At 36.6% G+C, this 26,549-nt stretch overlaps 1 protein-coding gene and 1 long non-coding RNA gene across 5 annotated transcripts in view; both read left to right on the forward strand.

Annotated features, from left to right (window-relative positions):
* Nucleotides 1-1,097: 1,097 nt before the first annotated feature.
* On the forward strand, nt 1,098-3,682 carry LOC130096678 (uncharacterized). Of its 2 annotated transcripts, none has more exons than XR_008808211.1 (3): nt 1,098-1,255; nt 2,535-2,703; nt 3,658-3,682. It is a non-coding gene; the product is annotated as an uncharacterized LOC130096678 (long non-coding RNA). The 2 variants fall into 2 exon arrangements; XR_008808212.1 differs by lacking the exon at nt 3,658-3,682 and adding an exon at nt 3,198-3,273.
* A 689-nt stretch (nt 3,683-4,371) lies between these two features.
* The window catches only part of runx1 (RUNX family transcription factor 1), a 71,212-nt gene continuing 49,034 nt past the window's right edge, over nt 4,372-26,549 (forward strand). Inside the window, exons 1-2 of one of the 3 annotated variants that reach the window (XM_056263269.1) lie at nt 4,372-4,752; nt 4,974-5,120. In XM_056263269.1, coding sequence (XP_056119244.1) covers nt 4,677-4,752; nt 4,974-5,120 — 223 coding nt within the window. In that variant the 5' untranslated portion in view covers nt 4,372-4,676. Of the gene's footprint in view, nt 4,881-4,973; nt 5,121-26,549 lie in introns of all 3 variants that reach the window. The other 2 variants (XM_056263267.1, XM_056263268.1) reach the window with 2 other exon arrangements.

The following is a 26,549-nucleotide window of genomic DNA, read 5'->3' on the forward strand; positions in this document are numbered from 1 at the left end:
ACCCAAACCTTGAAACAGGTTCCAAGATGCAAGCGTTGAAAAATGTTGAAAAAAGTTATCATCTCCGTGTAAACTTCAAAAACGTGAATCTGTGAAAACTCTGACGGCGTGCACATGCGTATACGTGTTTATTCAGTAGCAAGTGTCCTGCTTCTGTCTCTACTTTATCTTCAACACAGAGGCAAACTCCACTCACATTTACTCCTTTCCTTTCCTCCTGTTGCTGATCTCCTGGCCTGACGTGACTCAGGGTTTAATAATTATATTCATCATGACTCGAGTCTTTATCCACAGAATGAAATGTGCAAGGAAAGTCCCTGTTTTTATCTCTTAACTTGAACCAGAGGCAGACGAAACATCTGTTCCCTTTAAAAAAAATCTGACATGTTCATTGTGGAGGAATTATGAGGAACTGTTTAATGAATTATATTCTGCATTGTAACATTATTTCCATGTTAATTTCCACACCCATTACTGTAACATGTCTGGATTCGAGTTGTAATTCTTATTATTCTTCATAATGATTTTCATTCTAATGAATCATCCTGTCTAGTTACCCAATGATGTTTTTATTATTTAAATCAGCGTAGATTAAAACAGTCTTCATGTCATGATTTAAGTGTTAAACTCAAATCCTAAATGATTAAATGTAAAAATGTCATAATTATAGGAGGCACCAACAACCATTATTTATTTATTTATTTATTCATCCATCCATTCATTTATTGTGCAAAAGTGTAAAAATAATGTGGGATACTACTATGTTATTGACCATTTAAAGCTTATTTACTCTTTCTCTTTCTGGTTATAAAGATACATGGATACAGGAATGTCTCCGGCCAATGAAACGAGGAGTGTTTTTCTCAGGGATGAGAATGTGCAGTTTCATGATGCGATGGGAACACAGCAGGAGACGTGAGTGTGTGTGTGTGTGTGTGTGTGTGTGTAGGACAGCTGTGTATCCCAGACATCAAATAAAATAAATAAATAACAGATTCAGTAGACAGCCCTCCTAGTCACCGTTCTCAGCTCTACACTCCTGTAAGAGCAAATGTAATGCTTTCTGGTTTGTAACAATAACTGAACCCTCAATTTTACTTTCCATAAATTGAAGGTTTTTTAGGTTGATGCTCATAAAAATGCTGTTTCTCCTCTTTTCTCTGTTGCCAAATGAAAGTCTGAAAGCAGTTTGATTCACTGTCAACATCTACACAAGGAAATCCAGGACACGTGTCCCTTGATTTAAGAGCTTCAGGTACAAATGGCATTTCTAAACTTCTAAATGTGTAGTTTTTATATTGTAAATAACCTCTTAAAGTTTGGATAAACTGAAATCTGCAAAGGTAATTAATTTACTGGGTTGTTTAGATTTAAGATTTATAATATAACACATTATATATAATATATATAGGCTATATATACTGTGTATATATATATATATATATATATATATATTACTGGTACAAGGGATGTACATGAGTGCTCTGAAGTGACAACAATGTTTGATAATGTAAATTATGGTCGGTTATTATAGTTAGGTGAATTTTTTCTAAATTTGAAAATCAGTAACGACTAAAATAGGGACCTCATTCTTTATTTTCATCATTTTCGGCACAAAATTCAGCACCCAAAAAAAAACATGTTAAAACTCTACATTAAAAAACATGATTCTGAGTGAATAGTGTCCGCGCTTATTATGATTGTCACAGTAATCTGCGACCGAGGTGTTTATCATTGAGTTGAGTTGCTCAGCGAGTCTTCGGCATGAACCTACAGTAATGCGATATCAAATGCAGTAACACCAAAGCCTTTTTGGTTACACTTTATTTTAAGGTGACGTAGTTACATTGTACTTACTCTAGTTAGTACTTAATTGTACTTACTATAGAGTTACGGTTAGCGTTTGGTTTAAGGTTAGTTACTTGTAAGTATGCATAATTTGTTGTTATTACTATAGTAAGTACATGTAGTCACCTTAAAATAAAGTGTTACCGAATTTTCGAAAAATTGCATTTAGGAAAATTCTTAACTCAACTTTTGAGAAATGTCTTAACTTTTTTAGTTTAGGGTCTAATTCTCACTATTAACTAGTTTCTTATTATCATGCATATTACTAATATATTGGCTGTTTTTTACTCATAAAGCACATATTAATGCCTTATTCTGCATGACCATATTCTACATCCTTTAATCCTACCCAATACCTAAACTAAACTATTAATAAGCAGTAATTAGGATTTTATTGAGGCAAAAGTCATTGTTAATAGTGAGAATTAGAACCTAATCGTAAAGTGTGACTGTTTTTTCTTAAAAGAACATTTTTTTGTAAATCCGGCCTCTGATTTAAGAACCGATTCCAGTTCTTGATGTCATATGTTCTTCAGACCATAACATTGGTTCTAGGTCTGGAATCATATAACTTAAAATGGAATCAGTCGGTAAAAATATCCCCATTGTATTATATAACAAAACATCAAAGCAAATCAAAGCCTTTTTGGAACCTTCATTTTTTCCGGAATTCAAAACTGTTTCAGCACAATCAACCTGACATTCTACAACACTGCCGTGTGTAAGCGTGTCTGGATGCTGGGGTGAAATCTGACTCCAGGTTTGGGAGGGATAGCATCTGGAGAGCACCTAAAGCACTCCGCCCACCACTCCCAAACCTCCCGTCCAAACGGTTCGAGGACCGCCAGGACACAGGTGTGTGTGTGTTTGGACACAGGTGTGTGTGTGTTTGGCATGTGCTGGAGGCGTGATGCAGGTGTACATGTGCCAATTTGGGGCCGTCTAAGCTGGAGGTGGACGCAGGTGTGTGCCTACGAGATAATGGGTGCTTGAGGGGTTGCGGGGGGCGTTTCTGTTCTTTGGACAAAATAAAACGTCCTAATCAGTTGCATGATAGGCAAGAGTCTTGCGTGATATCATGACCCTCTTGCACGTGTAATGCAATGCCTTTATTAAGGGCAGGTGAGACGGTAATGAGTCCTGCAATTATGATGACGCCCGTCTTGCAAAACGCATAACGCAGTTTGATTTGATCCAGGTAATGCAATCGTTTTGGGAAAGGAAAATATTTTACTCATAAATATTATGTCAATGAACGTTCAATGTATTTGCATGTCAGATGATATACAATTAAAGTGAAATTTGGATATTATGAGAGTTTATTGTTGGTAAACACTCTTATTTTGCAGAATCAACAGATTAAAATGATATGAAAGGCGCCATGCAACATACAAAACACATAATGAAGTCTACGATTTGAAGCAGGTAATGCCATCATTCACAGGGAAAATGTTGGTGCAATTTTCTTTTAAAATAACTTTTTGGCTCTCGGTCATCTAATATGACATTAATTGAATGTCAGTTGCGCATGAAAATATATGAAGGTTCTTGCAATAGACATCAAAACACAGTATGTGACCGAACTTAATATTTTCTCAGAACTATTAAGTTTTTTGATTTGATATTTAATGCAATTATATTTAGGTATTTTAAGTGTGGCTTAAATGCCTTCTTATCTCACTCTATATATGTTATCTTTGTAAATATTTCTGACTACTGTAGATACTGAAGTTATTTAGACCAAACTAGTCATAACAATGGTTTATTGTCAGTAAATGCACTGAATTACATTTTCTGTTTGTCTTGCAGAATCAACACTTTGAAATGATATGTATGGCACCATGTAACATGAAAAATGCATAATGAAGTCTCTGATTTGAAGCGGATAGTAATGCAGTCATTCACAGCCTGATGATGCATAGAAAAGGTTTTTGCAATTCACTTTCAAATGACTTGTTGGCTCTTGATCATCAAATATGCCACTTAATTTTTATTTGAATGTCAGATGTACTTACATTTTTTTAGACACTTGAGTTACACACTATTTTCTTAGAATATTTTGTTTTCAAATGCAGTTACTGTACATTGTCTTTTTGCCCCACTGTATACAGTATGTGAACATTTTATACATAATTCGGATTGGAGACTGAAAATTTAAGATCAAACAAGTGGTCACAATGCGCAAGATTGTCAGTAAATACCCTGTGTTTTATTTTCTGTTTGTCTTGCAGAAGCAGCAGATGAAGCTGATACGAAAGGCATCATGTAAATTTTGACGATCTGCAGCGCTTTTATGGCGTCTGAGACACAGGACTAATTGTGTCCTCTGGTGAAGATGGATTTGCATGCTTTAACTTATGCAGCGTGACTCGCCTTGCTCTCGTACACACACACACACACGCTTTGGCTGTTAAACTCTGTGGTGTTCTTACCTACTCACTTTCAACCCCCCTCTGCTGAGCTCGCACGCTCTTACAGACCTCATCTATTTCCTCCTTTTCAAGAAAATGCCAACAGGTGGAGGTTTGATAGACCGGCCCAAACGCCAGATCACACAGAACAAAACCTCTGCAGAAAAAAGTCTGAATGAAATTAGCTGGAGCATGTGACCTGAACGGCCCAATGACACTCGGATGCTTTTTTTTTCTTCAGTTGTGGGGAACGGTTTAAACTTGTCGTCTGGCTAAGGGAGAAGCTTTTTCTGTGGGCCGCCACAACCACAAACCAAGTCTGCGACCGGTCACGGCTCTCTAGGCACTCGAGATCTGCGAGATAAAGATAGACGAGAGGGACTGAAGAGCACGAGGGGGGAGGGAGAATACGTGTTGATGTCATCGTGTGAAACAGACAATTCGCCGGAAAAACCACAGCGACACGTTTGCGCTCCTGCTCTTTTGCACAAGGGTAAGCATCAGTTAACCACAGGCTGACCACCGATCGCAATCGCCCGTGTCTGTGAGCCATGCACAGAATCCCAGGACCGAACCGCCTCTCTGGACCGGCTCAGGGCGACCACGGGTTCCCGGGTGTGGGTGTGTACTGCATGTCGGGGTTCGGGGATCAGGGGGTGGCGTTCGAGCCAAACCTCTTGCATGTCGTCATGCGTGTATTTTTGCTCTTTGCAGGGCAAAACCGGGAGCCCTTCAAAATTCGGGAGCAGATCAAGTTGGAAGCGTTGGATTCTGACGAAGAGGAGGAGAAGCAACCGCTCGCGATGGCCTCCAACAGCATCTTCGAAAGCTTCTCGTCGTACCAGTCGTGCTTCTCCAGGGGTGAGTGTTTTTGCGCAAGCTCTTATCTCCATCGAACCTGTGCGTCCACGCCGATGTTTGCGCAAAATGACGAAGCTGGTTTGCAGTGTCAGTGGAGTACTGAAATCTTGTGGCTGAATCTGAAAACCACAGGTCTGCGGGTTACTGAGTACTTCACTGGTTAACCTCATTCAACCAGCCACTGCATGCTGGACTCCAACGTGTTTTCCAGCTGGAGGAAAAGGGAGCTATCGTCTACAATATTAGGTTTTTGCATTGTGCCAAACTTTAGAGTTTTGAATGCAGGGTGAAACTAACTTACAGAATATTGCTTTAATGTTTTACGCTTTTTTATGATGAGCTTTGCACATGTTGCTTATGCTTTAATAGTGGAAGAGGTTGTATTGAACGCTGAACCCTCGATAGAGGAATGAAGTTGATGTCTGGAAAGACGTTGTTTGTCACCGAGTCAGAAAGCTTCAGCGACGAGCCGACTTTCATTCGTGAGGGAAAAGCGTGCTGGTGTTGAGTTTGATGATTGAGATCCAGGAAAAGCATGTAACATAAGATAAACCAGTAAATACAACAAGACTGAATTGAAGTAGAATTATGCATTGGCACTTTTACTTCTTTCTTGTTACATGAGGCTGTTTTTAAAAATGTGTTACATTTAATGCACAAATAATACTTTTAGTTTTTAAGCATGATCATTTTGTTTAAATTCAGTCCTTACGGAAAGTTCTGCAGGAACATGGAAAAATACAATAAAGTAAATTAAAATTAATTCGTTCCATGAGAAAGACATCCAGGAAAAGCATGATGCTGGTTACATGATGGTTACACTTTAACTGAAGTGTTAAATGTACACGATTGCTGTTGCATGATGCTGTTAATTTTAATTATTGATGCTGGATTATTTGTGCATTAAAGGTGAAACAGTGTTTTAAAAAATTTTTATGCACAAATAATCCTTTTAACTTTGAGCATTTTGAAAGTTCTGCAGGAACGTGCTTCCATCAAAGACAATTAAAATACAATACATTAAAAATAATAGTATGATACAATAACAAATTTAGAGCTTCTTCACTGTAAAAAATATTTTAGCAATTTAGTTATTTCAACTTTTTTTTTTTGTGTAGAGATAACTAGATTGTCCAGACAACAAGAAATTGTAAGTTTTCTTGTCCTCAACTTATCGAAATAAGTTAGTTAAACTAAAAAAAAACATGCAAAAAGATAACACAAAATAATGAGTTAAGTTTTTTTACAGTGTTCACTCCATGAGAAAGAAGTCTAAATCTCAGTTCTGTTTTTTAATATTATTCTATGACGAAAACAGCTTCATTTGTATGCAGTAGTGGTCCGACCTCACGGCTCTGGACTTTCCCTCTCGCTGGAGGCTGTCGAGTTTCTGAAGCGCTGTTTTGGATGCCTGTGGGTGTGTGAGTTCACAGCTGAGGCCCAAAGATGATGCTTTAGTTTCTTTCTCGAACTGAAATGACTGTGGGTTAAGGGTGAATGGAAATTACCCTGGTTTGGTTAAACTGACTCATTTAGCTGGTCTTCTCTGAGTGGATCATCTCACAGATGCTGTTAATTGGCTCTTCTAACTCAGTCCCTCAGTCACTACTCACTAACTGTTTTAGTGTTTTAAAACGTGCGTTGGAAATGCTTATTCTAGATCCTGCCATGAGATCATTTCTAAAGATGATGTTAATGAGGTTATGAGGTCTGGTTGCTCTACTTGAAAGTCTCATTTCAGCTTGTTTGCTTGTTGGTTTGTCAGCTAATTAAAATGTATTTATCAAGTTCATTCTTAATTGAAAGTTGTGCAGGAGCTAGTCCTTAAAATTTAATTTAATTTAATAATTACATTAAGTTTTTTTTTTTTTTTTTGTGAACAAATTTAGAGTCTCAGTTCTGCTTATTATTATTTCTAACTGTTTTAGTGTTTTAAATCCGTGTTTAAAACACTCATGTTTATTCTAGATCCTGCTAAAGGTGATGTTAATGAGGTTATGAGGTCTGCTGGCTTTGTTTTTTCTCAGTTGCTCATTTCAGTTTCCTGACTGGCTGTTTCTCATACACACATGCATCTTGATGTGTGTGAGCGCTTTCAGTTAACACAGGAAGTTTATCAGTCGCACCCGATGCGTGTTTCTTCTTAAACACATGTGAACAGCCTCGATGTAACATCTCAAAGACGAGGCAAAGGCCACATGAATATAAATAAACAACCTTTTTTCAACTAATATACTGGAGATGTTTTTACATGCATGAGTGAACATGCACTTCATCATGTTTAAAATGTGATTTATAGCCCATATAAAAACATAAGTGTAATGCATTTTTTATTTTATGTATGTAGAACTTGATTGACGCGATATAATATGGCAAGTTGCGACAGTGCTTGACAACACTATATCTAAACTCCGCTTTTCATCCCTTTGTAACAAGTTCTTCCCTGACTTTACTTATTTTGGACACATCTTGCACTGTATTTTTCCTTACAATGACATCAGCAGTCGACTTCACACCAAAGTAAAGCAGTCGTGTCCAATAATAGATGCACCAATCACTATATACAATTTTTATTTCAGCTTTGGCACGATACAGCCCATTTGCATCTGCTTTTATCAAGGAAAAGCTATCCATATGCAAAGTTGAAGGACATGTCAACATATGCAAGAATGGAGTAACATATATGTGCACTGGGTTTGTGTGTTTGTGGCCTTTTTCATCTAGCAGTGCACAAACCGACAGACGCACGCGAGGATTTACCCGTATCTCTCTGTGGTATCGGTTTATCAGATCGAGTGTGTGTGTGTGTGTGTGTGTGTAACCCTCTCTATCTGCATCACTATCCATGTGCACGCTTGCAATTCTCAAAGAAAATCCCCGCTTAATAAAGTTCCTTATTTTTTGTAAATGTAAGTTTGATTTGACGTTCTGGCTTGACATGTTTATTATTAGTGTGAGATTAGTGTGAAAGCTGCTTTAAGGCCCGTTCACACCAATCTAAGATAAAGATATAGATCAACATTAAAGAATAGCAGAGTCCACAACCATAACGGGAACGGCACAGAGAAACGATAACGTTGCAATCACTTTCAGCAAAAGACAAACCTGCAGAATAAACACAATGATATCGTCTGCCGTGTGGACGCTAATATAGATATTGCTATTAGTTATCGTTATATAGTTATCGTTCTTGGTGTGAACGGCAAAAAGTAGTTCATCACGTTGAAGTTGTTTTTAAGTATTATATAATTTGTTTTTGCAATCAGACCAGCTTTTGATTAACTAAATATTTTGCTTCAAAATATTTATTTATTTAACTAGTTCATTGGAACGAAGTAACTCGTTACAATAAATCAAACTTTTTTTTGAAATATTACCATTACTTGAACTTAGTAGTATTATCACATTTAGTTTTATTTCATACTTTTTATTTATCCAATAGTCTGCACACTGAACACAAATAAATATAGGATTTACTTTAAAACAATTTCCACTTTGAAATTGCTAGTAAATTTCACAAATAATTACAACGAAACAGCAAGTAACACATTGAATTAAATGTGCTATTCTGAACGACCGAACAACTATTTTCTTGTAAAACATACTCTAATAATCTGTTTTATTTGCAACTTTTCAGTGCTTGGTCTAATTGACGTCAGCAGAAAGAAAAGGCATTTAGAGGCAGAGCTATTTATTGCATTTTGGTTGAGATTTTAAAAACTTTTTGTGTCTTTCTTTGAAAAACACTGCATTTCTACTTTAATGAAGTCGAATGAATTATAGAACGATGTACAGGTGAAACTCGAAAAATTAGAATATCGTGCAATAGTTCATGTCAGTTATTCAACTTAAAAGGTGAAACTAATATATTACATGCAAAGTGAGATATTTCAAGCCTTTATTTGTTATAATTTTGATGATTATGGCTTACAGATATGAAAACCTTTTCGCAATATTCTAATTTTGAATTTGGGGTTTTAATCATGATGGCCATAATCATCACAATTATAACAAATAAAGGCTTGAAATATTTCACTTTGCATGTAATATATTAGTTTCACCTTTTAAGTTGAATTACGGAAATGAATCAACTTTTGCACGAAATTCAAATTTTTCCGAGTTTCACCTGAGTGTTAATGTGGATTGGTGACTCATGCCATATCTCTGCATGAAGTGTGTATGGTTAACTATAGCAGGACGTGGCACATTTGTGTGAAGTTTTCTGAGAATACTGTATGTTTATCTTCAAACGAAGCCACTTTCCTCCAGTTTCCTTCACTCCATCTCTGTCTGGCACGCCGGACACCGTTGCTTTCCATATATCTCTGGAGTGTTTAACTGTAGCTGAAAGTTTTACAAGGTTGCTTTTGTCCTCGTGTGGGTCGGAGTGTCGACAGAGATGGATTTACGGTGGTTATTGCGGCTCGTCTCGGGCCTGTGGACCTGCAGACGGAGCGTTTCGTCCCAGTGACTTCACGCCTGGCCAACGCTGATTCTGTTTATCTACATCTACAGGCACCTGAGAAGGAAGCCACTTCGTCTGGTCAATGCTGATGCCGAAAGGGACTTGCATAGGGTCATAAATTCCTGTTCCTCGCTCCCGTTTGGGTGCTTTTCAAGAGTTTAGCGGAACTAGGTGTGGATGGGAACGACCGCCATATTAGAGTAATGGGAATGTGGTCACCGACAATAAATTAGATGCTTTAACACACATAACACCTCGGAATAACAGGAGAGGAGAAGTGAGAAGTGCATCGGCACGGCCCTTTCCCAGCACCTTCCCAAAGGCCTTTACGGAGATTCTGACTCTCTTATACCTGATACGTATTAAAGAGCGCTGATCCGATATGAAACGCTGATGTCTCAAAATCTCTCTGGTCATTGGCTTATATTGAGTTTCTGTTCTCGCTCTGCTGAAATGGATTTTTTAACCCTGCTCTCTTTACATGGAGCGGCTGCTGGGAGCGTTTGGGCCTGGTAGTATTGAGCCCAGTGTCTGGTAGACAGGCGGGCCGGTCGCCAGTGAGCCCAGCGTCCGACAGGACCACGGTGGGAATGTATTGAGTGGCGTCACTAATGCGCAGCTCCAGGGAAGCAGATAACGATGGTTATAGCCGGTGGAGGGACTGAGCTGGTGGGCAGAACAGGCTTGAAGATGGTGGTCGGGAATGAGACAGGTGTGGGAAATTGCTAGACGAGAAACGAATCACTGATTTACTTAATGTTCTGAAATTCTGTCTCTGGGGGAAAAAAAATTATTATAGTAAACAAAACATTTTTTATTTTTTATTCAATATTTTTTATAAAATTACTATTTTTGTTTACTACACATATTTTCCTATTAGGCAATGATAATATGCAAATTATATATTGCATGTGCTAATTTGCATTTGCATCAATGTTGTTGAAAAATTGTGAATATAGTAATCCAAATATGTAAAAAAAAAAAAGTATAAAATATTTCCATTCTATTTTTCATAAAATAATATTTTTATTTATTTAATAAATATCTAATTATTTAATTAGTTTTTTTTAACTAAATATATTTGCCTTGATATTAGGCCATGATAACTACCCACGAGATATGAAATAATTATTAGATATTAGATAAAAATGAGATATTTAATCATTAATTATGTGCTAATTTTGCATTTGCATGTTGTTGAAAAATTGTGAATATAGTAATCCAAATATGTAAAAAAAAGTATAAAATATTTCCATTCTATTTTTCATAAAATAATATTTTTTATTTATTTAATAAATATCTAATTATTTAATTCGTTTTTTTTAACTAAATATATTTGCCTTAATATTAGGCCATGATAACTACCCACGAGATATGAAATAATTATTAGATATTAGATAGAAATGAGATATTTAATCATTAATTATGTGCTAATTTTGCATTTGCATGTTGTTGAAAAATTGTGAATATAGTAATCCAAATATGTTAAAAAAAAGTATAAAATATTTCCATTCTATTTTTCATAAAATAATATTTTTATTTATTTAATAAATATCTAATTATTTAATTAGTTTTTTTTAACTAAATATATTTGCCTTGATATTAGGCCATGATAACTACCCACGAGATATGAAATAATTATTAGATATTAGATAAAAATTAGATATTTAATCATTAATTATGTGCTAATTTTGCATTTGCATGTTGTTGAAAAATTGTGAATATAGTAATCCAAATATGTAAAAAAAAAAATATAAAATATTTCCATTCTATTTTTCATAAAATAATATTTTTTATTTATTTAATAAATATCTAATTATTTATTTCGTTTTTTTAACTAAAGATATTTGCCTTAATATTAGGCCATGATAATATTGCCCACGAGATATGAAATACGCAAATTAGATATTTAATCATTAATTATGTGCTAATTTTGCATTCGCATGTTGTTGAAAAATTGTGAATATAGTAAACAAAATATTTATTTGTTTGTATTTTTATATAAATATTTCCAGATATTTTCATTTTTAAGAAATAAAAAAAGTAATTTTGTTATGAAACATTATTTATTAAACTATCCATCAATTCGACTGTTTTTAATTTTACTAACAGTACAGTAAAAAAAAAAAGCATAATTTGGGAATGCACTCTTTTCTTATTTCTACTCACAAATTTGAGGGTAAATAAGTAGTAGATTCTATAAAGACAATTAACAGTAACAGTTCATGCGTGCAAAGTTGGTTCATGCATGTTTATTGGAAGAGAATCTGTCCGAAAATGACAAATTGAGCATTTTTGCTCAATAAAGATGAAAATCAGACTATAAGTTGAGAACTGATCGGTCCGTGTCCCTATAAAGCGAGAGTAATGTTTCTTCAACTGCTGCACAAGATGAAAACATGGTGATGCCTGTCGTAATATCTTGCCATTTTTAACATTAATTAAAAAAAAGTCCGACTGTAGCAGTTTAAAGTGTATTTCTCCAGGGAGGTTTGTTTTGGCGTGAACACACACCAGTTTCATCTCAATAATTATTTTGAGGGCAGACATTGATTCCCTGACCGCATCGTATTAAATCAACCACTGATGGGTCAGCCATCGATCTGCGCGAGCTTCATATTGAATCGCAGGCGTCCAGTTTGTCATGATGAAGATTTCATGATGAAAGTCACTTTTGGAGGCCAAACACGTGCCTGATAATATGAGAGGGCCCTAACGTTTCATAACACACATGTGGAGGGAAGCTTCTCTGTATGTTCAGAAACCACAGAGAGGTTGTGTTAGCGCTGACAAGAGTTCAGGAGCTCCGAGTTCTTCAGTTCTCCTTCATTATTGCCTTCCCCTCACCCACTTTTCCTGTCAGCCGACAGCTTCTCGCTGTTGAAAATAACCATCGCTGTGAGCCGGAGTCTCCGTTTTAACACCTAAAGGCCTGCGTGTCGTTTGAGAAAGCGGAATAAGGCTCAGTTGACAGGAAGAAGCGTCTTTTGCAAGGTGTTCGAGGAGCGAGTCCCTCTCTCTCTCCGGCTGTTTCGTGTGCACCGGATATGTGCAAAACCCTAGTGCAACTCTGAACTGCAAATATCCTCATCATGTGGGTTTAATATCCAGTGTTAGTGAAGCTACTCTCAACCCTGTCAAGCTACAAGCTGCTCATAACTGAACGTGTTGAACTACACTTGTACTTAACGACACAAGCTACCCATAAAAGTATCCTATTTATTTATTTATTTAACCTGTTAATCTCAGTAAACTGAATATTTTCACCTAGAAAGTTTAATATATATATTTTTTATTTTTTTATTTAAACCTGTTAATTTCGGTAAACTGAACATTTTCACCCAGAAAGTTTAATTTATTTATTTGTTTGTTTATTTATTTATTTAACCTGTTAATTTCGGTAAACTGAATATTTGCACCCAGAAAGTTTAATTTATTTATTTGTTTGTTTATTTATTTATTTATTTAACCTGTTAATTTCGGTAAACTGAATATTTTCACCCAGAAAGTTTAATTTATTTATTTGTTTATTTATTTATTTATTTATTTAACCTGTTAATTTCGGTAAACTGAATATTTTCACCCAGAAAGTTTAATTTATTTATTTGTTTGTTTATTTATTTATGTATTTTAACCTGTTAATTTCAGTAAACTGAATATTTTCACCCAGAAAGTTTAATTTATTTATTTGTTTGTTATTTATTTATTTATTTATTTTAACCTGTTGATTTCAGTAAACTGAATATTTTCACCCAGAAAGTTTAATTTATTTATTTAAACCTGTTAATTTCAGTAAACTGCATATTTTCACCCAGAAAATTTAATTTATTTATTTGTTTGTTTATTTATTTTAACCTGTTAATTTCGGTAAACTGAATATTTTCACCCAGGAAATTTAATTTATTTGTTTATTTGTTTATTTATTTATTTATTTTAACCTATTAATTTAATTAATTAATTTGTTTATTTATTTATTTTTATTTTAACCTGTTAATTTCAGTAAACTGAATATTTTCACCCAGAAAGTTTAATTTATTTATTTGTTTGTTTATTTATTTATTTTTATTTTAACCTGTTAATTTCGGTAAACTGAATATTTTCACCCAGGATATTTAATTTATTTGTTTATTTATTTATTTATTTATTTTAACCTATTAATTCAATTCATTTATTTATTTATTTTACCTGTTAATTTAATTAAACTGAATATTTTCACCCAGACAGTTCAAGTTAATTAGCAGGTTCATTATTTATTTATTTGTGTGTGTAAGTATTTTTATTTTATTTATTTAACTAAATATTTTCACCCAGTTCAATTCAATTGAACTATAAATGTATTTATTTTAACCTGTCAATTTAATTAAACTGAATATTTTCACCCAGACAGTTCAAATTATTTATTTATTTATTTAATTATTTTAACCCTTCAATTTAAATAAACTGAATATTTTCACACAGACAGTTCAATTTAATGAAAAGATTCACTATTTATTTATTTATTTAGTTTATACTGTCTGATTGAAAACATTCATGTAAGATGAAGAATATTTTAGGAGAGCATGTTTGATTATTACTCATCGCTGTTCACCTGAATGCAAATGTGCGATGTGAAAAACAGTTTGTAAACAGCTAACTGTCACGCTACTGAAAAACTGCGGTTAAGTCACTAGCATCGCTACTTTTAGATAGTTACTCACAACACTGTTCATTTCAGTAGAAAGGTCCCAGGCTTTGTGTGTGTGCATGTTTTTAAAGTTTCTTTGCTGAGCGTGTGTTTGTATGCGTGTGTATCGATGGCAGAGGTCTGTCTGTGGTAGCGCAGCGGTGAGTGTGGCGACCTGGCTAGCCACAGTTCCTTACCCACATGCAAAGTAGCCTAACCAAAGATCTCATTCAGGCAAACACAGTCATGTAGAAACATGCATGTAGGAGTAAAAACAGAACCGCATTAGTCATGGACTCACTGACTCACGGCACACTAACTGAAACCGTTTTAGTGGAACATTCTACATGTAGCTTTTAAAAACTTTCACTCAAGTTTTTCCCAAAGTCAGTATTCAAAACTGATAAAAGTAAAAGTATTCAAACACATATACTGTGTAAAATAGTCTATTTTTAGTGAGTTTGATTTTTAATTGATAGGTATTGTGTGAAATTATATATTGCAATTGGGATGTTTTTTTACATTCAATGCATGCCAAAAAAAAAAAAAGGTAGATTAGGATTGATTTGATTAATGCATGTCTGTTTTTAAAACATTAATCAACATCTGATAAGCTTTTGTAAGTCTGACTGTAAGACTATTTGTTCTCAATACTAGTCACAACTCAAATAAGAAAGACCACAAAACTCATCTCAGTGGTTAAAGCTCATGCAAACAGCGACATTCACACTGATTCTGAAACGATGGAGACTTCACATGCACACTTCTCTTTTTCTGTTAAATGATTGACAGGCCAGTCATTGGATGGGGGTGCACTTCCTGATGGAACATCCTTTGCAGCATCAGTTATTGGGTCAGAGTGTGTGTGTGTCTTTCAGTTAGACAGGCTGAGAGTTTCTAACGGTGGCCTTACAGCTGTAGTTTCCTTCCTCTGCAGTATCAGCTTCACAGGAAGCTGTTATTCAGTGCTTTTACAGACGCAATATTAAGTCTAAATATTAAAAGATCGGCAGAACCAACCCTTACAAAATGTGTGGTGGTACCATGGTACAATGATGGTGTCAGATGGCTGTACTGTGGCACTTTTACATGTACCATGGTACTACAATGTTTTTTGGACATTTACCATGGTGCTACTATGGTTTTGTCCATGGTGCTACTGTAATTTTGGCAATTTATCATGGTGTTACTATGGTTTCTGGATGTTTACCATGGTACAACGTAGTTCTTTGGACATTTACCATGGTTCTACTATGGTTATTGGAGATGTACCATGGTACAACTTTGGTTTTTGGAAATTTACAATGGTTCTACTTTGGTTTTTGGGTATTTACTAGTACCCAATATGTGACGTGTCCAAAAACAATAGTAGTACCATGGTAAATGTACAGAAACCATAGTAGCACCATGGTACTACTATGGTTTTTGGACACGTCACATTGTACTACTATGGTTTTGTCCATGGTGCTACTATAATTTTAGACATTTATCATGGTGTTACTATGGTTTCTGGACGTTTACCATTGTGCAACGTAGTTTTTTGGACGTTTACAATGGTACTACTATGATTTTTGTACATTTACCATGGTACTACTATGGTTTTTGGACACGTCACATTGTACTACTATGGTTTTGTCCATGGTGCTACTATGATTTTGGACATTTACTATGGTACTACTATGATTATTGGAGATGTACCATGGTACTAGTATGATTTTGGACATTTACCATGGTGCTACTGTGGTTTTTGGACATTTAAAATGGTTCTACTTTAGTTTTTTTGGGTTATTTACCATGGTACTACTATGATTTTGGATATTTACCATGGTACTATATGGTTATTGGAGATATTCCATGTAACAAGTTTGGTTTTTGGAAATTTACAATGGTTCTACTTTGGTTTCGGGGTATTTACCATGGTGCTACTATGGTTTTGGACATTTACCATGGTACTACTATGGTTTTGTCCATGGTGCTACTATAATCTTGGACATTTACCATGGTACTTCTATGGTTATTGGAGATGTACCATGGTACTAGTATGATTTTGGACATTTACCATGGTGCTACTGTGGTTTTTGGACATTTAGCATGGTACCATATGGTTATTGGAGATATACCATGGTCCAATTTTGGTTTTTGGAAATTTACAATGGTGCTACTATGGTTTTTGGGTATTTACCATGGTGCTACTATGGTTTTGGACATTTACCATGGTACTACTATGGTTTTTGGACACGTCACATTGTACTACTATGGTTTTGTCCATGGTGCTACTAGAATCTTGGACATTTACCATGGTACTTCTATGGTTATTGGAGATGTACCATGGTACTAGTATGATTTTGGACATTTACCATGGTGCTACTGTGGTTTTTGGACATTTACCATGGTGCTACTGTGGTTTTTGGACATTTACCATGGTGCTACTGTGGTTTTTGGACATTTAGCATGGTACCATTTGGTTATTGGAGATATACCATGGTGCAACTTTGGTTTTTGGAAATGTACCATGGTGCTACTTTGGTTTTTGGGTATTTACCATGGTGCTACTATGGTTTTGGACATTTACCATGGTACTACTATGGTTTTTGGACACGTCACATTGTACTACTATGGTTTTGTCCATGGTGCTACTAGAATCTTGGACATTTACCATGGTACTTCTATGGCTATTGGAGATGTACCATGGTACTAGTATGATTTTGGACATTTACCATGGTGCTACTGTGGTTTTCTGGACATTTACCATGGTGCTACTGTGGTTTTTGGACATTTACCATGGTGCTACTGTGGTTTTTGGACATTTAGCATGGTACCATATGGTTATTGGAGATATACCATGGTGCAACTTTGGTTTTTGGAAATTTACCATGTTGCTTCTATGGTTTTGGACATTTACCATGGTGCTACTATGGTTGTTTTTTTGGCATCAATTCCCAACGTGTGTCCGACAACTTATTCTTAATAGTTGCTCTGCAGTGACATATCCAACCCAACTACAAACTGTCCAGTGATGTCTGTAAAACAGGGATGACCTCGACAAGCTCGCACATCTCAATCCACACAGCGTGTTTCACTTATCAACCCACAGCTATACGAGAATATTTCATTTGTTTAATATTCTGTTAATTAGTAGCCTGGAAATCCAGACGCAAATCCGAAAGATTAAGGGTCTGGCATTGAGTAATGAGGCGGGCACCAAGCATGCATTTGAAAATCTCACTGCACGCAATTGAATAACACTACGACCAATCACAACAATACGCGGAGCTAACTGGTAGATTAGACTCTTGCCGTATCCGGTCGGCAAAACAGCAAAAACCTCTTCGAGCGCCGTCTTCTGTTTCTCTTTTAGATAAAAAGCCAAGTCTAACTCTTTCATTGTAGCGGCCAAAGCCGTTTCTGGTGTTCATCCATAGCCATCTTGCAATGTTCACTAATGACTGCGACGTCACAGCCCTGTTGTCATCTGTTTAGCTCGCCTATATCAGATACAGCGATGTGATTGGTGCAGCTCGGCTACAAGGGCAGAGTTAATGAGCATCATTACTCAATGCCAGAGTGACTCGCTGAGCAAACTCAAATTGTGCTCTCGCGAGAACTCTGGATTTCCAGGGTAGTTAATTACATACATTTGCTTCATAGATATCTCTCTGATATCTCCATTATGCTCTCCGTTTGCTCTGTTGTCAGTGTTTCTTTTGTCTGGATACAAACACTGTACACACACTGTGTGGATTCTGAGGAATTTAGTAAGTATGAGTACACTACTGGTATCGGCGCATTCACAATATATATGTATGTGTGCGTGTGTGTCTTGTAATGTATACGAAGATGAAGAAAAGAAGATTAGGTCTGGATTCAGAGTTAATTTACATATTGTACGCAGATCTTATTTACATACAGTATATACTTGTGTTTCTGCCTCATCTTCTGTTTTGGCCTGTACAGTAGATTCCTCGACACTATTTGACTGTTATCATCTCCATCTTTGACCTTTGTCATGTTGATTTACATGTTCTCTCTCATCTACATCTGACGCCTGTCTTTCTCTTGCACCAATGAAATCAGTTCGTCAGACAAATGACTCATCTAATCATACATGCACAAATAGCTCCTTTTAAAGCACGTGTGTGTGTGTGTGTGTGTGTGTGTGTGTGTGTGTGTGTGTGTGTGTGTGTGTGTGTGTGTGTGTGTGTGTGTGTGTGTGTGTGTGTGTGTGTGTGTGTGTGTGGTGCTGCAAGGATGCGATCCACAAACTATACGATCCACGTCTGCTGAGGTAATTATGCCGTGTGACTCAGCGCTCTTGGCTAGCGTCCTGGGCACTGCTAGCATCACCTGTTTCAGCACAGTCGTCCAGGCGCCCGTGTGTGTGTGTGTGTGTGTGTGAGCTATGCTTAGTCAGAGGAGATGGCAGTGAACAGTTGTCTATGTTTAGTCACAGCATCAGTGATACAGAGACTCCTCTGGTCGCCGTCTGGCCGCAGAAGAAAGCCATAGTCATGTCTAGCCACCGCGTCTCGCTCCGTTTAGCGCTAATGCTTACACATGGATGCACAGAAATGGACTTACATGAACTCTCTGTGTGTGGTGTGTGTGTTTCGCTGTGTTTAAAGACTTGAGCAGTGACAGTGTAAACTAAGAGAGTGCCAAAAGAGATTAATTACTACAAAAACTGATGAATGCACAGGAAAAGACAAAAGGAAATAAAGTTTGAATCAAAACTCATTAAAACTTCAAGATATGCTGTCTGAAAACAAGTGTGGTGTACCATGGCGGAGTTTCGGGTTTGGATATTTACCATGGTGCTACTGTGTTGGGTTTGTTTTTGGACATCTAACATGATACTATATGGTTTTTGGACCTTAAAGGGATAGTTCGGCCAAAAATGATATTTAAACCATGCATTACTCACCCTCAAGCCGTTCGAGATGCATATGTCAATCTTGTTTCAGACGAACACATTTTCAGTTATTTTAGAAAATGTCTTAGACCCTAAAGTGGATATAATGTGAAGCAATGGGGTCCACCTCCTTTAAGTCCCAAAATGTGCATATATCCGTCACAGAAGTAATCCATCCGGCTCCAGGGGGATAAACGAAGGCCTTCTGAGGGTAATCCGTGCGGTTTTGTCGTAAAAATATACATATTTAAAACTTTATAAATGAAAATATCTGACTTCCGGCAACGATCGACGCGCGTTCACGGGTGATGTTTTGCTCTGCTCTCTGCATAGCTCTCTGGCTGCGCGGGCGCGTTCGTTCTACGTCACGACGCTACGTCCTACCTCGTATGCCGACTTCCATCACCCGTGGACGCGCGTCGATCGTTGCCGGAAGTCAGATATTTTCATTTATAAAGTTTTAAATATGTATATTTTTACGACAAAACCGCACGGATTACCCTCAGAAGGCCTTCGTTTATCCCCCTGGAGCCGGATGGATTACTTCTGTGACGGATATATGCACATTTTGGGACTTGAAGGAGGTGGACCCCATTGCTTCACATTATATCCACTGAAGGGTCTAAGACATTTTCTAAAATAACTGAAAATGTGTTCGTCTGAAACAAGATTGACATATGCATCTCGAACGGCTTGAGAGTGAGTAATGCATGGTTTAAATATCATTTTTGGCCGAACTATCCCTTTAATAACTTCTTGTTTTAGGGGTATTTATTTTACTAGTTTACTTATTTATTTGCCCTGCACAAAAATCAACTTACTCAAATATAAGTATTTTTATTTATTTATTTATTTTATAAGTATTCTTTTTTATTATTAAGTTTTTGGGGGGGTTTTTTACATTTGGATACACAGATATTGGTACGACATCGTAATTTAATTGGAACTTACAAAAATGCGTTCATAATTTTCAACAAATTTTATTTTTGATAAATACAATAAAACCTATGAATGCCATGAATTTAATATTCTATAGCCTCAAAGGATTTGCAAACACACTTTTCCAGAATAATTTTCCTCTTATGGCAAAATATGCATGTTTTGAATGAAGATGTAATTTGATGCATTGAACATTATACTGCAGCCGATAGTCCTTTTATTATATTATTTTATTTTATTTACTTTTTTTCGCTATTTCTTTCAACAATATTGAACATTAGGGTGCAGCTAATTAATTTCACACAGGTCAGATAATTTTCTCCTGGGAAAATTAATGAGACATGTTTGAGTTAATTTAGAAATGGGAGACATCGTTTGATTGCAGACGTCGTATCGTGGCAAATATGAGCACAGTTTGAGACGTTATTGAGATCTCTTCAGAAAAGAGAAAAATTTCCCATTTGTTCTCAATTTAATCCCATTTCTGTGTCGAACGAATAAATGACCTTTGTGGTTTTTCTTTCCAGTAGCCTTCAGACAGTAATGCAGATAGCCTGTGTGATCCCAAGCTGTCCTCTGTAACCTATGTGAGTGAATTACAGACCACAGGCCCCTCCCCCTCCTCCTTCTTGGCCCCGCCCACGCCCCGGGGAGCCCGGGACCATGTGGCAAAACTGGCCCGGGATCTGAGAGTCCTTCGGCCCGTTTGATCCGCTCCACACAACATCCGCAGCACAGGAAGAGGATCTCTAATAAAGCCTCTTCATTTCCTTTTATTTTCATTTCTTTCCAATCTCCTTCCTCCTGAGAAAAAAAAACAGCCTATACCAGCTAAACTGGATCAGCTGGTGACCAGTGGAAGCTGGACACATTTTGTGAGACACATTCAAACTGGTTTTAACATGGCTATACTGGTAACACAGTTATGCACCAGCAATGCCAGTTGTATTATTTCATGGTAAACTAGGGAATGAGACTAAAGGGGTTCAAGACGTGGCAGGCTAAACTCGAACCTACATGTCGTGCCACGGCACCAACGGGTGTAAAGAGTTTGATCCTTTCCCATCCGGAAAGACTTCTCAATACCTCCTCTCGTTTATTACTGCCTGCACATGAAATCAAAACTACTGAGAACTATTTTACTAAACTACTAAAACATAATTTAAAATAAAGTGTAAATATATTAAAACAATACAATAAATTTTTTTTAAATAGTGTCATATTTGATTAATTTAGTGAACAAGAAATATAGCTATTTAAAATGTTAATTTTATTAATTTACAATTTTTATATTATTACCATTATTATTATTATAAATCAGATAAAAAAATGATGTACTGATGAATTTGAAATATAGTGTAGTCATGTTTTACTTTATACAATCATCTTTATTCCTAACGAAAAATGTTTCTTTGTATTATTTTATACATTTTACATCTTGATTTTTGCCTGACATCACAAATCCATTTTCCATCCGCCTTCCTCCATTCTGAAATGCAACGCCCACTTTTTTACCATCCAATCAATTCCTAAAGTACTAAATCAAGTCCCGTCCTAAACATTTTTTTTTTTTTTTTTTTTTTTTTTTTAGGGCTGTCAAATGATTAATCGTGATTAATCACATCCAAAATAAAAGTTTTTTTTACATAATATATGTGGGTGCACTGTGTATAATTATTTTATATATATAAATACACACACATGCTTGTATATATTTAAGAAATATTTTCATGTATATACTGTATAGATTTAAATAAAATTTATATTATATATAAATATAATTTTTTTATATATAAATAATTTTTTTTTATATATATGCATGTATGCATGTGTGTGTATTTATATATATACAAAATAATTATACACAGTGCACCCACATATATTATGTAAAAAAAAACTTTTATTTTGGATGTGATTAATCGTGATTAATCATTTGACAGCCCTAATTTTTTTTTATTCTGAAATACACCAGTTTGCATGAGTGAAATGCGCTTTACGTTGACTTGAGCTGTGTTGTGTGTTTGTGTGAATGTACAAGGCCTCACCTTCCCCAGATCAGTCAATAATGAATCTGTCGGGATGTAGATCCATGCGGCGGCTGCACTGATACACTCCTCAATGCAACTGGCAGAAGCAGTCTAGAAATATTGATCAGTGTCCCATAAAGCACGAGCAGACTGGGTGAAGAAGAGGAAGAGAGTGAATATCAGGGTGTTTCCATTGATTGCAACATGGCTCTTTGACAGGAGCCTCTTTGTTCATTTGAAGACTGTAACTGAGAGCGCTAATCGCTCCTTGACGAACTTGCTCTATAGACACAAATGAACTGTCTGACTGCTGAGATGTTTCGGGGCGATTGTGCTAGATGTGAGAGGACAATGGTTGACTGTTTCGCTGTCATCAACGGCCTTTGACATTAGCAGCCCGAGGACAAATGATTTAAGAGGAAATAGCACTTTCTCCACTTTCTTTCTTTTTCTAAACCTGTCTCTCCACCTGTGTCTTTGCCTGAGCGCGGTCAGTGCTTTTTCCTGTCACGGCATCTGTCGGCGAGTTTCTGACGTGCTTGTGGACGCCCAGTGGTGAGGACACATGCAAACACGCTCGATTACCCACAAACCCAGGGTCTTAAAGCCGGCACATGTGCTCCTCCGTCAAGGATGTCACACATTTCAGTGACTTCAATACATGGGAAGTGCCAACAGAATATAACTCCAGATTATAAAAGGGTTAGTTCACCCAAAAATGAAAATTATGTCATTAATGACTCGCCCTAATGTCGACCCAAGCCCGTCAGACCTCCGTTCATCTTCAGAACACAGTTTAAGATATTTTAGATTTAGTCCGAGAGCTTTCTGTCCCTCCATTGGAAATGTATGTACGGTATACTGTCCTTGTCCAGAAAGGAAATAAAGACATCATCAAAGTAGTCCATGTGACATCAGTGGGTTAGTTAGAGTGTGTTGAAGCATCGAAAATGTCACTGATGTCACTGGACTACTTTGATGATGTCTTTATTTCCTTAAAAATGTTCAGTTTTGGGTAAACTAACCCTTTAAAGTGCTCGGATAATGTTGTTTTGGAGTCTCCTACAATATGTTTACATTCATCCAAGGTCAAAAAACACTTTAATTGTCTCATAATATACATAGCACATCACCTCATTTCTCAAAGAGTCTGAAACGGTTCATTCGAAGATTCAGTCTTTATAAGCCCCTCCTTTCCGTGAGCGACTCTGCTCTGATTGGTCAGACGGCAGTCTGTTGTGATTGGTCGACCACTTAAAGTGCGTCTCAGAAACTAAACGTCCATTATCATGTCTACTCTTCCTCAGCTCTTGATTCACAGTGATACGAACGGTAACGATGGCGTCGTTTTTTCCATATTAATTTCAGGTCGAGTCCTCATCATATTGAAGTGCATCAAAGTGGATTTTGAAAACAGCGTCTTTTCGACATGATCCAAACTCTTCTACAAGTCAAGTAAAGTCACCTTTATTTATATAGAGATTTTTACAATGCAGATTGTATCAAAGCAGCTTCACAGTGATAACATGAAAATAATACAACAAAGTTTGTTTCTGGAAGAAAATTGCGTCATCGTCCACCTTAAGTAAGGCAGATCAATAATATAGTTGAATATGAAATGTCCCCAACTAACCAAAAGCCAACAGTGGCAAGGAACCAAAACCCCATCAGTGACAGAATGGAGAAAAAACCTTGTGAGAAAGTCGGGGGCCAGAAGTCAACCACAGTGTTTGATGGCGAGGCAAAGTAGACGTTGTTCACCAGCGTCCAATGAAAACCATAGGATGGCATTATGAAAATGTGTTATAATGTTACGTATGTATGTCACAGGAAGTGAGACTGAATTACTGACGACTCGTTTCAGTTCAGAATCGGTTCTTTCTTTTAGGAGACAATGGCTGTGTCCTAAATCTCCACTCAAACCACTACTCCCTAACCCCTATGTAGGGAGTAGAGCACTATATAGTGAGCTCACCAGCATAATAGAAACACCACTTTCGGACACTACTCGACCGTCTCTCGGCGCCGTTGATTAAACGCGCCATCATCAGTCAGCTTTTACAGTCTATGGTGTCCAGCCAGCTCTGGGCTAAATAGATTTTTTTTAATATAAATACATTTCATTATATTGAGCTTATTTCTCCAAAATTGTAAAATTAAAAGTCATTTCTGGCCGTTTCTGTTATAATGCGTTACTCCACACATGATTATAACTTATAAACATAAATAAAATTAATACACATATTTCATATTTTTTCATTTTCGCGCCACACCGTTAGGGATATTAGGGAAAAAAACAGATCTACGTTATCAAATATCTTGCTCATAATACTCTTAATAAAACAGCTTTTAGACTCTGTGGAGATGCCACTCAATATTTATCTTTTTTGTTTGTTTGTTCTCGTGATTCAGAAGATTTTGCGGATTAGCAAAAGAAACAGGATTTCTAGACACAGACAACAACGTGCTGTTCTTGCTACGCGAGACGTCGTCAAATTGTAAGTTAAAGATGAAGATGATGCTGATAGGTCTTTTACGATCAGCGCAATGCATGATGGTATGTAGGGCTTGGGTTAGTGACCATCGGTTGTACACTACTTTTCAAAATGCATTCTGGGATACATTGAGTGGACTATATAGGGTATAATAATCATCACTATACATTCGGACAGCACTACAAAATGGCGAGTTTACTATATAGTCCACTATATAGTGAATAGTGGGAGATTTCGGACACAGCCAATTACTTTTACTTTTTACATTCACCAACAGCTCTATTGTACACTACATGAAGGGTAATATTTGGAAAAGCATAATATTGGGAACTTTAAACTGACCATATGCAATGCAAAAAACAGTGAGGTTTTATTAGTCCGTATTGACTTGTTTTCCAGTGAAGATCGAGATTAATTTACTATATACTATGGCAGATTTTATGACTTTTTCCATCTTGAAATGAAATGCATCCAGTGCAATAAGACAAAACACATCCATATGAAAGACACATTCCGTGAAAACAAGTCTTAATGCTTTATGCAGTGTTGCTTCTCAAGTATATTTATCTTGTGTTATTGATTTTTAGATATTTTAATCTGGAAAATACTTTTTTTTTTTTTGCAGTGCCGTATTTCATTACTCAAGATAATAAATTTGGTGCCTTTGGTAAAACAGTATTTTTTCAACAGAAAACATTTTAATGACATATATATCAATTAAAAAAAATGATATTAACTTCTTTTTAATGCTGAAGACGTAGCCTAGCAAGTAGAGCACATGCTCCAACATGTTGCACATTAGTTTCTGAGTCAGCTTCTCTGTCCTGTCTGATTTAAGTGTGTACACTAGTAAGAGTGCGTCTGTCACATTTGGCCTACTCCATTTGATTACTTTTGCTGCAATAAGGCGCTGACGGTGATGGTGAACGACGTTTCAGAAGCGCGCGGTTGGTCGAAATGCATGCGGCCGCCTTCATGCCACTCCGTTCCTCAAAACTGTGAGACCGCAACAGGGAATGCCAATATAACGGTCAATACTGGCACATGGTCAGAGCCGCTCTGCCAAACCACAGAAACCCTCCTAGACTTTGATAATGGACCATCCGTAGCACCACCAGGCCCGATGGGATCCGTCCCCAAGCGGACCGCCAACATGCTTCTCGGTGTGGTTAACGACTCGGAGATGCAAAGTGTGTCGTGCGCCATCGTTGTGTCTGTTGCTAATTTATTTATCTGTGGAGTTTTACTCAACGATCCCATTTGCTTGAATGTTCTTCTGGCTAATTTGGTAGGCCCTCATCCGCATAATAGTTTGAGTGGAGGTGAGAGTGATGAACAGGCCTTCTGGAAAGGACTTTTGTCCCAGGACTTTCTGAGTTATTAATTGATTTTGTGGGTGACTAATGACTTTTTTATTGAGCAGTTGCGTCACGCTCCTGGGGGGAGAAAAGCTGGACTGACCACATCATACTCTAGCCTAGATATAGAGGTCAGCTTTCTTAAGAGCGCTCGTTACCGTCCAGCACGCGTGTGTCCTGGTAAACCCTACGTTATTAGGACAAAATGGCCCCATAAAGATGACAATACCCAAAATCCTCGTCCTTGTGGGGACATTTTTAGGTCACCGTGAGGAAAACAGCTTATAAATCATACTAAGTGATGTTTTTTGAAAATGTAACAATGCAGAAAGTTGACACTAGCTATGTTTCCATCCACACGTTTTAATCCGCATCAAGTGATATCGAATGAAAAATGCCTTATGGAAACAGTAAAATTCGATTGAATTTCATGAATGTCGACTCAAATGAAATACGATCGGTCTCATCGGATTTTATCTTGATCGATATACGGCTTATGCAAAAAAACGCGGATGGAAACGTTATTATGGCGCGATCTATTTTGCCTAGTAAAACTTTGTTCGCAAATGTTGG

Source organism: Rhinichthys klamathensis, unplaced genomic scaffold (genome assembly GCF_029890125.1).
Source record: "Rhinichthys klamathensis goyatoka isolate OS25496 unplaced genomic scaffold, OSU_Roscu_1.1 h1tg000205l_1, whole genome shotgun sequence".
In the NCBI taxonomy this organism is placed as follows: domain Eukaryota; kingdom Metazoa; phylum Chordata; class Actinopteri; order Cypriniformes; family Leuciscidae; genus Rhinichthys; species Rhinichthys klamathensis.